Source organism: Buteo buteo, chromosome 3 (assembly GCF_964188355.1).
Source record: "Buteo buteo chromosome 3, bButBut1.hap1.1, whole genome shotgun sequence".
NCBI lineage: Eukaryota > Metazoa > Chordata > Aves > Accipitriformes > Accipitridae > Buteo > Buteo buteo.
The window spans coordinates 74015697-74027872 of NC_134173.1; the positions used below are offsets into that span (position 1 = coordinate 74015697).

The following is a 12176-nucleotide window of genomic DNA, read 5'->3' on the forward strand; positions in this document are numbered from 1 at the left end:
ATACCAGATTTAGATACTGATCAGTTATCACCTTGTATAAAAGCTGGTATCAGTTTTGTTCCTTATATTACTTTCTTAAAAATGGGAATAAATACCTCCATATTCAAGCTATCTGCAAATCTCTGGTTAGTGATTAAAAATAACCATTTTTTCCAGAGGAGAAATAGATTGGTAATAAGCAAGATTAGAAATCTGATCCCAGTTGGCACTACTTTTCTACTCAACATTTCTGGGAAACATTACCCTACCAATAGGGCTCCCTGTTATTCCAATGTTGAAGAAATCCATAAATGAAAAAAACAAACTAACTAACCAAACCCCATAGAGTTAAAACAAAGTGATTGGTTCAAATATCATGACATTTATTATAGAATAAAAATAGAACAAAAAGAACAGCAAAATTAGGAAAACACTTTGAGATGTATTTTAAAAGTGTTGACCAAAGAAAGTATCATTTTTCAGGACAGCTTTTCTTATGTCAGTAAGGCAGGCAAAATACTTTTCCAGCCTGAGATTAAACATAAGCTTAAAAAGAAGCAAAATACTTTACGTTTGGTGACTTGCTGGTCGTCTGGTGACATTGCACACTCTGTACTTCCTTTTCATTTGTCCACAGTGTGTTATCTCCACCTTTAGACCTAAAAATTGGAAAACACATATCACCAATTCTTCTAAATGGAGGTGTCAGCCCCCTAAAATGCTACAGAAGACCACTTAAACTATGCAGTAAAACTAGTCACTAGGTAGCACATTCTCCAAGCACCACAGGTTACACCAGACAGAACTCAAAAAAACAATTTATAGTCTTAAAATTCAAAAACCCTGAGCTTCAGCCAAAGTTCCACAAAGAGTTTTAGAGACAAAATGAAACCCGAAAGCCCCAAGAGGTTGCAGATGAAGTTGAATGCATTCAGTGAATTCCAATTCTATACCTCTAAGGAAGTCCAGGATGGCGGAAGGAAAAAGGGGCACACAACCTCCTTGAAACAAAAAGCTTGTTTATACTTTATGTCTAAACATACAGTGTCTGTGAGACCTCCAACTATTGCAAGCAACCCTCAACTAATGAACTGGGGCAGGAGAGGGGGAAAATACCCATACAGCCTCTAGGAGCCCATGGGAATTAGGCCATAGGGCTTTATTCTTCCTGAAGACAAACATCTGTTGCAAACCCCACCAGGACAAAAGCCAAGCCCACCTGAAAGCCAATAACTTCTAGAAGAACAAATTATCCACCCCAAACCCGCACAACAGCTACCTGTGAAGAAGTGTTTCTCATTTACCATTACCCACAAATACAAGCTTGAATGCAGCATTTTCATTTATACTACTTTCATGCTCAGGCAGAAACAGATGTATGTGGATTCAGAATAGGAAAGAGGGGGCTGTAGAGAAAAATTCCTTATGTACCTGCACGTGTATATAAAGTCAGGTCGCTGCTGAATAAGAGTGCGTATTTCTCCTATCTGTCAAAGGCACTAATAACTTGCCAAACATACTACCCTCTCCACATCATTTATTACAGCTCGAAGTGCCATCTATTATAAAGCCTTCAATAAATATCAAGTTTTCATTAATACCTCTGAAATCTGTATCACAGTATTTTTATTAAAAGATAAACTGTTACCTCAATACCTCAATTTACAACTAGCTTTGCTGCAAATTTAAGATGACTTCTTCTATCTGACTAATGAAAATCCTCACAGAAAAAAAAAGACAACAGCAGCCAGCAATTCAATGCCCCGTTATTTTTTCCAAAACATTTACAACCAGTACAAACTCAGGATTTATTTATACGTTTCTTCCTAACAGAATTCTAGTTGGGCAAAGGTGATTTTGTGGACATTTTGTGGAAACAAGGAAGCTGCGTGATAGATATTTGGAGTTTGTTTTTCTTTTTTAATTTGCTTGCTTTCTATCTAGCATATCATGAAGGAAAGACCTCTATTTTCCAGAAGAAGCCTTCAGTGAACAAAACCAGTAATGTTCCTCCCTCCTCCTCTTTGATTCAGTCATTACGTATTTGAATAACTGTAATTTACTTCCAGGACAGTAAATGTATGGAATATACCTAAGTATGCAAAAACACATTGCTAAATTATTGGTAAAATCTGGAATATGAAAATCTTGACATTAGCAATTGGAAAAATGCAAGATCAGGTAATTTTAAAAAAAACTTAAATCCCAGTCTTTGTAAACAATTTGAGATCATCAAATTAGGAACTAGAGCATCTTTGTCATGGAACTGGGACTGGCACTACCAGGTCATTTCAAAAGTAAAAAATATGAAATTCTTCTATTTCTAACTGTTAACTCATATTTAGAGATAGAGGTACTTTAAGAAGAGTAAAGCACTACAGTATAAGGAACTGCTAAATACAATAAAGCACTATTCATTTAGGAAGACATTGGTTTTAAGGAGACTGACATAGTAAGGGATGCTGCTCTACATGCTAAAAAGAGATGATCTCAGTAGTACTTCTACACTGAAATGTTCCCAGATGCCAACACACACCAGTAACTTCGACATGACACAATCAAGTGGTGGTGAGGCACACACACACACACACATAACAACAACAACAACAAAGTATGTCAAGAGAACCTATTCTTAAATGAGGAGAAGCTTGTACAAGTCACAAGCCAGTAACTAATCTCACTAAAACAAATCATCATCCATCTGCTAGAAAGTTTTAGTTCAGCCCATCACTTAAGAGTAAAACATATCATCTTCATTGTTTCACTAAAGCCCTTTCATTAAGGGCAAAGCTAATTAAACTACCCTCTATTTGCCACAGGCAAAATGCACACACACATATAGTTACCACAGATTCTTGAATATGTGATAATCTACTTATGTGTATACCTGAGCCCTAAATGTGGCTGGTTCAATAAATAAACTCACTTAACTCTTTGTACTAGTGACACATCAAATCTAAAGCCACATGCCTCCCTAAAGTGACCCAACTTTGCTTATATTCACAAAGTGACTCTGTCAAGCTACAGAGATTAACCGTAGTAAGAAAAAAGTACCAGCAGACTGAAACATAACATTGATCAGTAGAATTCTGAAAGTCTTGAAATACATGTAAGTAATAAAAGAATAAAGCAGTTTTATGTAATTCAATTATTACCTTTTATTTCTTTGGTAAACTTTACCCTTTGGGAATCTGTCAGAGGTTTTTGTTGTTCTTCAATACTTTTGAAGTCCAAAACTTCACATACAAACTCGATAACTGGCTGTGCTTTGTAAAATGCTGTTGCAGATACTGTGGACAAAAACGTTAATGTTCTATTACAACAATACTGAGGAAATTTCTAAGAAATCCAAGAAATGGAACTATATTTTTGCCTTTCCACTGAAAGAGAAAGAAGGAACAAAAAAAGATTTTTATAGGACCTACCATCAATATTTAACATCATTTTCCATAATGAAGGTCTGACTGATTGATGGAAGCCAAACCAAACTTCTCTGCCACCCCCCAATGGATTTGAGCACCCTTCTGATGCTGTAAAAAAAGACCGCCCCACAGGAGTATATCTGCAATAAAGAAAATAAATACAGATCATAAAACTGAAGCAAAAAAAAAAATTGCAATAAAGCCGTAACTAATGCAAATTCCTATTCACAAAAGCACAGAAATGTCACGTGTTTAAAATTACCAATAATCTGAGATTCCTGTCAGGACTCACGTTACACGTCTCAAAATCCAGCTAGTTACAGTAAGAAACAAGCTACTACTCATGTTTGTTTAAATTTATTTTCAGTATACTCCTTACTATACTTACTAATTCAAACAAAAAGCATTAATAACTTTTTTTGTACTCTATTAAAAATTCAGCTACGCTTCAGTAAGAAAATAATTTTAAAACTCTGCTATTAAAACAACAACAATGTAATAATCTCTCCCTTTACTTGTGCATAGCTGTCTCTGAAATCCATGGAAACTTTGCATGGGTAAACAACTGATCTAACATATTTTTGATGCCTCTCATCTTGGTAATTCAGTACTGCACACTTAATATCAAACTAATCAAAACCAGCGCCAATATGTTTCTCTGAACAAAGATGTATGACTAACTAGTCTGGGCTGTTTTCTATGTTGCAAAACCTGACTAAAGTGATTTTTATTTTTTTTTAATCCTTAATGTGAGGATAAAGTCAATGTAATATAAGGCCATTTAAAGATACTTACATAAATTTAACTTATTTTCTCTGTTGAGCCCTTCAAAATAGGAAAGTTCAGCCCTATTAGGCTTTGTTCTTTACTTTCCAATTAAATCTAATTTGAACAGTGGTCTTAAGCAACTTGTTTCATGGCAGCAGAATTAAACCCAGTATCTCTTGGGTTTGACTGCAAATGCTATAGATCCCACTTGCTTGGAAAAAAATCCAAATAATTTTCAAGTTTTTCTTTTCTATAAAAATAGCTATACTGAGTGACATCAATATCCCCCTAGCACAGTAACCTTTGTACAAAATTGGCAACAAACATCTGCCCAAGGACACACAGGAACAGGGTAACAAGTTTTAAAACCACCCTTACACATCTACCAACCTCCAACTACTTTCCATTCAGGGAGGGCTTCCTTCTCTGAGGCCTACAGAGAAACGGGGTACGAGTGAGGTGGCAGGGCAGCCCCGACGTGAGAGCACACAAACATGGAGCGAGTCTGAAGACCAGCGGGGAAAGGGACTTGTGTCCAGGCTGGAGGCTCCTAATTCCACCGGATGAGCAGAAAAGCACCGTGTTGCCTCTTGCCCGAGTATGCCATCTGCCAGCTAGCTATTATTTTGGTTGAGCTATGAAAGCACATCCTACCCAAAAAGCCACTGAAGCAATTCAGATAACAATGCAACCTCCTAAACAACGTCAAGGTCTTCCCCTCACCTCATGGAAGGCAAGTGCCTCATCACTACATCCAGTGCCTGGATGGTTTCAAACGGGACACTTGGCAGCCGACCAGAAAGAGCATCATGTAAAGCCTGCAAACTCACACAGGACATCCACTTTATAGCCACCTTAAATATTCTGTCCTTTCCTTCTCCTGGCAGCGTGACCTCCAGCTCCACCTGCAACAATGCCAAACAACAAACCAAGATGATTCTTTCCATTTAAAGGGGAAAATGGAAGGGGCTTGGAAGGGACGATGGATTCCTCTGAACAGCGCTATAAAGCATGGGAGGAGACAAAAAGCAATGATGAAGAAACAACATATATTAGGTACAGCCTCTTTTTACAGCTAGATCTTTCCAAAGGTGTATTTCAGAAAGCTGGTGTGCTTCCCAGCTGGCACCTATCTACCTCTTGGAGGCAACATTATAATTTGAAAGTGCTTGTGTAGAACCTGGAGGTCTCAGTGAAGATCCGATAACCTGATTTTGGATACCCAACACATACTAATGCATCACCGCTCATGTCAGCTCCTGCATGCCTAAAATAAAACAAGGTCTGTCACTACCTGCCAAGATTCATGAATTTCTGGTATTCGCTCTCTAGAGCACCGGAGTGCTTTGTATACTATTACTGTAGACATAGTTCAAATGAGAGAAAATAAAATCCACAAGGAGCTTTCAAAAAGAAAAAAAACCCAAACACACACACCTCCACCCCCCAAAACAAAAAAAAAACACAAAAGCCCCCAGCCCCAAACCCCCTCTGATTTTATACCAAAGAAAGAATAAATGATGACCCCCAAGTACTAGGGATGCTATCAGGCAGGAAACAGGGGCACTCCTTTGACACATTATGCCCTACTTTGAATTTTTTTCTCTAAGAAACTCTGGCGAACTACATTATGGTAAATTACTTTAGCCGATTACTTCTAATTACATGTGATGCTGATCTCTCCTCTTTACTAAAACAAAGAAAGCCTGAGCACTGAAGTTCATAAACCAACTAAAATTAAGGCTTGTCTGAAATGATTAGCAGTTCTGGGAGTGACTACAAGAAATAACAAGATCAGAGTATCCTTTGTGCTGGATATAAACAAAAGCATTGCATTTTCCTGTCCTAGGGAGCTTACAATTTAAATATAAAAGACATCCACTTAAAAGACAAACTGTAATTAGTGGGCCAGCAAAAATAATACATGGTAACGGTGAGCTAATATATGCAATCATCTGGTCTTTTGCGATAGTTAGCTTCTTCAGTCAAAAAATAGGAAGGAAAGATAAAACACAAATAATAAGCCTTACTGTACCCCCCAAAAATGCCAATTTACAGTAGGCAGTCAAAATTAGTATTACAGCCACATCTCTCCTCTAGTACAAACATCATTCACCAGGAGTCTCCAGCAAAGGAAGGAGCTGTATGGCTGTGGGAAGGCAACAGGAACTGGAATCTGGTAATTGTGGGGTCGCTGGTCTGAATCTGGCCTATAAGATTAACTCTACTGAAAAGCTGTGCAAATAAAGGTACAGGTTTTCAGCTGACACAGCTTGAAAGCCTTCTATGAAGGCTTTTTTTCCACTACACCATCAAAAAGTCTTCAACTTGCATCTCATTTACAGCAGATGGAAGATGTCTGTTGCACCTGAGTAGCATTTTCCTTTAAACCTCTTTCCTCCTCCAAATCAAGTTTCATAATTTCTATTATTCCTGATACTGTTAATAAGCAACTGATCTGATTATGAACAACTTTGGTACCCTTAATTAAAAAAAAAAATCATTTTATTTTTTCCCCCTCCTGGTTTCAATTCACAAACCTCCTTTGCCATGATGGAATGGAAAAAGATAAGTAACAGGACTACCTGTGTTGCAGTATCTGTGTCCCTGGTGGAAGTAAAAGACCCAGGATTGAAGAATTTCTATTCCAGTTGCTAGACTGCAAATACCGATTAAGTTTAGCATAGCTGTGATGGTGAATTCATACTGCTGAATTTGGCCCAAACAGTTTTTGCTGCTGGGTCTAACTCCACTTCAAAACAGTTGAATTAAGAGTCACTGCTCAAATAAATAAGGTTTAAATCTAACTTTCCAGGTTTTCTTTCTTTAATATCTCACCTGAACTACATGCTGTGAAGAGTTTATGTTTAAAAAAAAAAAAATAAAGATACATTAGGACCAAAAAATATGTCCTTAATCCACATCCACAAGATCCCATACACTCTTAGGCACTGCTAATCAGAATTTAATCGCTCAGAAATATTTTATTTATCCCACTCTATATTTTTAAGGGCAAATGAACACGCTCATGTTTGAGAGAGTAAGCAAAATATGGACAGTTTCAAGACAAAGTAGTTTTAAACAGGAATTTTACCATGTACTTTACTATTAGGAATAAACTCTAAAGCCAAATTTAATGTTTGATTTACTACAGTTTTACCAGGTGTAATCTATACCCAAAGAAAAAATTTACTACTCAGCCACTAACCTACTATCTGCTAGACACATTGCTAAATTGCAACACAGTGGAGATAATTTTGTAGCTTAAGGAATTAAGTGAAAGGGAAGTTACTGTAGGGACGTTAAAAATCATTAAGCCTGTGGAAAAATTTGATAACCATTCTTAAAAAGAATAGCTCTTGTAGCTTATGTAGTCTGATCAACTCAAACAACTCAGCATATCACTGTTTAACAATAATAAAAATTAAGCTTGACCATATGTTTCTGGGGAATTCTTAGTACTCCTTCTCCTCTATAAAATATATGCAACGCTACGTGATTATTTTGTCATGTTTTGAGAATACAATATACCTTTTCTCTATTAATCTAAGAGCTTTTCCTTCCCAGGGATTCAGAGGAAAACAGATGCACAGTTTCCAATCAAATACCCAGGTGCCTATCTCCCATGAACTTGTTTGGAAATCTCAAGCTATGGATGTAAGAAAGAGGTCTGCTTCTATCAGGTACAGAGTCATTAACAGTACTTCAGATAGACAAAGTCAAGAGGAGTAAGGTTGTGGCCATAGGCAGGATTAACACTTCCCTTCTGAAAAAAAGAGAACAGCAGTAGGATTTTTGTATCAAACTGCAGCTTGGTTCACTCTTAATTACTGTTTTTCTAATGAAAGACTGCTTAAGATGTATGTTAACATACATCAGTTGTTCTTGAATCTTGCTAGGTAAGAAAACTTTCAAGTTCAGTTAAAATTTAATTCTAGCTCTTAATGGTACAAGGACATTTTAGGGCAATAACACAGTAATGCAGCAGCTGAGTACAAAGCCACAGTCAGAGGTGACCTGGGCTTTCTCTTAGAACCTATGAGGAAAGAGGAGACTATTAATCTTCATACCTTGACAGTGTCCTATACATTTCTTTCTGCTCAATGTGCACAAGTAAAAACTAAGAAATATTCTGTTAATATTTACATATTGCATGTTTGTTCCAAAAGGCCTAAAGAAATGAAGGAAGGAAAGAGTGAAAACAAGGTACAATAAGGAAGGAATGAAAATAGGTATGATAACCATGAAGGCCAAGCAGAAAAGTATTTATATAATAGAAGAAGTTATAAAAGAAGCAAGGTTGTCAGCAAGGACACAAAAAAAACCCAAACCCCAGAACAACCACCACCACCAAGAGATGAGGACAGAGTGCATTAATTAAGTTAAAGAGCAACAGGAGGGGGTGGGGGGGAAATAAAAATGTTGGCAATTTGGTTTCAGCCTTCTGTTTAGCATCAGTTCTTCCACTACTGATGCACACTGCAAGTAAATCAAGGTCTTCTTCCACTTAGATTAAGGTTCATCTATTAATCACTGTATGTTCATTAACCTTTTCAATATGATCCTAAATGTAATCAGATGTGCAGTAAACTTGCTACATTTATTATGTACAGAATAGCCAAAGAAAACCCCAAAGAAACCTAATCTAATTATGCTGGAGGAAAGTCCTAATACCTACAAGCTTTAAACTGGTTTAAACCACGCTTAAACTAATTTAGCACCATGTAAAAGTTTCCCTCATTAAGTTAAATTTCCCCACGTCTGATTTAAACCAGCTGAAGATTTATCTCTATTAGCTCTTTCCTCCAGGGTAATAACATTGATATATGTACGGCAGAACAACCGACAAAGTCCTATATCCCATGGGAAATAGGGAAAAAAAGTGTGTATTAAAAGCGAGCCACAGATGAAACTATCTGAACCATCTTGTGCTAACCTCCACTAAAAACAGTTTCCTCAGTGACCACCTTTTGCAAATGATCGTCCCTCTCACTAGATAATTCTGTCCCACCCAAAATGGTTAACATTGTTAATGTCAGCCTTTTCCCAGCTGTACACAACATTCATTTACATGGACACAAAGGAATAGGGGCATCAAAAGCATTTCCTGCTGACACACTGTCACTAGACTTCATTTTTACCATGTATGATTTAGTATATGTGGGCTTTAAAATCCAAAGCATGAAGAATCAAGTCCTATTTGGTCAGCAGGCATTCAGACACAGAAGGAACAGGAGGAGGTGGTCATCTCATCCAGTTCCCAATGAGAGTAGGGTCAACTTGCATCTCAGAAAGTCTCATCAGATCCAAGGATTAATGTGATCCCAGTTTGTTTATCCTCCAAAGATAAACAATTTTTCATTTATCTTTACCTACTAAATGTAGAGCTTCATACTTGACATAAAATATTGTCAGTCATCCACAAGTTGGAAAGTTTTATAGTTATAAGGTAACTCTGCATGTATTCAGAGAAATTGTTTAAACCCCTAGGAGACACTCATCAAGTATTATTCCACCTTTGGCAAATACTTTGCAATCTTATTTGTCAAATCTGTAGGAACTGGAATACTGTATGTGAAAGCAATTAAAAAAATCAAATCTCTAATACTTTTAATGATTCCTTTATAGTTTTCCCAGATGTTACCTTATTAGTTAATGAAAAATAATTAAGACTGAGTAGAGACTGACCTTTACTGCATGACATTCACTTAAATACATTTGGGGGAAATAAAAAATACACATATGAGATTAAGAGCTTGATTCAGGTAGAACTATTAACTATGCCAAGCACTGCACAAGCACACAATACGAGACAGCAAAGGACAGCATGAACTATTTTATAGCACACTGCTACTGAATTTCAGAAGACTTGAGCTCTCTTCCCAGTTTTATAACAACCAAGTTTCCACATTTCTCTGTATTTCCCTTTCCCCCTTACATTTTACTTTTGTGTACTTAGGTTGTAGTCAACTTCTATGGGACACAACATTCTTCACCTGCACCCACAGCAAAAGGTTAAAATGGCCTCTGGGAACTACCGTAGTACAAACAAGTAGTAAGAATGACTGTATCCTCAAGTGTTCCATCTAAATAAAAAAAGCCACAGAAAATTCAATCTGATATTAGACCACAGATGTGTAGGCTACATTATTTTATAGGGTTTGTGTGTTAGCATGTTCCAGCACAGTCCCTTCTACTTCACCAGTCAATGAGCACAGATACGGGTACTCTTTGCAGCTACAACCAGAGTGACCAAAGAGGTCACCGCCCCACATACAGAGCCAGCAAACAGAACCTGCGACTCCTCTTCAATTGCCCCAGGGCTAAGCTAGCAGGTCTTAACCTGTGCAGTTTAAGTTAATTTGGCTCTCATGTCATAAAGGATTAGGGAAGAGGTTCCATACAGGCAATGGAGGGATGGAGGAGTTTCTTTCAGCTAGTGGATAGCAAGAATCAGCTTACAGTGGGCTTTGATGAGATCAACGAGCTGACACAACAGCTTGCTGCTGCCCAGAGGGGTGCTTCCACTCCCCTCTCTCAAACTCATCTGTGCTTGCACTTTCTCCCTAGTGCCAGTACGGAGCTTGTCCACTGTCTTGGGCAGTTGATCCAGCTCACCAAACCAGCAGAAACCACGCAAGTGGGGAGAAAGAGAGGGAGGAAAAGAGGGATACAGAAAGGGGAGCAAGCATTTTGTGGGCAACAAGCTCACACTTCTGTCCTGGCAAACCACACGCTGAGCAAAGTGGCAACAGAAGGAGAAATCTATTCCAGAAATATAAAATCAGTTTCTATCAGTTATCAAAAAGGCTCTGCAAATATTACATTAAAATCTCCAATTAGAAACTTCTCTATTTAAAACTTACTTTATCTCTCCCAATGGGAAGTGGCATAGCTGTATAAAGGTTTTTTCTTCCATCAAACACCGGTTTGCGATCCCCAAAAATCTGGGTTTTAAAGTGCTGAACCATATGCTCCACTATTTCTCTGAAAGTACAAAAAGATTACGTTAATTCAACTTTTTACTTTTAAAGTAGCAGATGAACTCTAATGCTAATATGTATGAATAGAAGCACTAGGCAAATGAAAGGTTTGTCCACTGTTGGGTATTAAAGGCAAGATTTGTTTGACTGATCTGAATTAAAACAACCTTTTCACAGACTAAACTGTTTTCTTAAAGCAGCTATTTTTAGCTTTTTCAGATTGAAACTTTCCTTCCTCTTTTCTGTGATGTACTGAAAGTGGTAAAGCGAAAGCTCATTTTGAGCTTGAGAGAGCATGAGAGGTGCTTGGTATTCCCTGGGGGCTTCTGCTCCCCTGTCCTACAGCCCTTTCTGCAGATGACCTTGGGCCAAAAGCTCAGCTGAGAAGCTTTCAAAAAAAAGAAAAAAAAAAAAATCATTATCCAAGCCTACAGCCTTAGTGTAAGGACAATAGTTCTGTGATGACAGTGATATCCAAACTTTTTGCATCGCACTGAAAAAGAGTACTTTTAAATGTAATTTTTTCATGTATGCAACAAAACTGGGATCCATCCAACAAACCTGGGTATACACATTCACTGGAACCTGTACATATTAAAAATACATATTCATTTAATTAAGCATAGCTGGAATTAGGTTGCACATTTGTATGAATGAGGTAACCACTCACAAAGCTCTTGTCAAACCACAGTGTTTACACACTGGTCATGCAAAGCAGTTCACCAGCTGATGAGAGGTCTGTTGGAATAACAACACCCTTTGATGCCAAAGGTCTTTGGTCCAAATGTCCCAAAGAGACATCCTTCAGGCTATCTGTATCACAAGGCTGTAAAATCCAAAATCCATCACCAGTCTGCAATACACTGCCTACAAGATCCTTAACATACAGCTTGGGGCTAAAGGGCATTAAGAAGTTAAACTGACACAGAAAGGAAACCACAGCATACTCTTTCTTCAGCATCATTGTCAACTAGCAGCTCGGAGAGGCTTGACTTGGAAAGGCAATTAACCCAGCATACAGTTA

General features: G+C 37.6%; 1 protein-coding gene across 6 annotated transcripts in view; it reads right to left on the reverse strand.

The window, feature by feature from the left end:
• Positions 1-12176, reverse strand: part of AGO2 (argonaute RISC catalytic component 2) — a 70160-nt gene that overhangs the window by 34129 nt on the left and 23855 nt on the right. For 2 of the 6 annotated variants that reach the window (XM_075024027.1, XM_075024029.1), the window contains exons 3-7: positions 11036-11156; positions 4893-5074; positions 3405-3541; positions 3135-3269; positions 551-638 (exon numbers count right to left, since the gene is read on the reverse strand). In XM_075024027.1, the coding sequence (XP_074880128.1) occupies positions 551-638; positions 3135-3269; positions 3405-3541; positions 4893-5074; positions 11036-11156 (663 nt within the window). Of the gene's footprint in view, positions 1-550; positions 639-3134; positions 3270-3404; positions 3542-4559; positions 4601-4892; positions 5078-11035; positions 11157-12176 lie in introns of those variants that run through there. The other 4 variants (XM_075024026.1, XM_075024028.1, XM_075024030.1 and 1 more) reach the window with 3 other exon arrangements.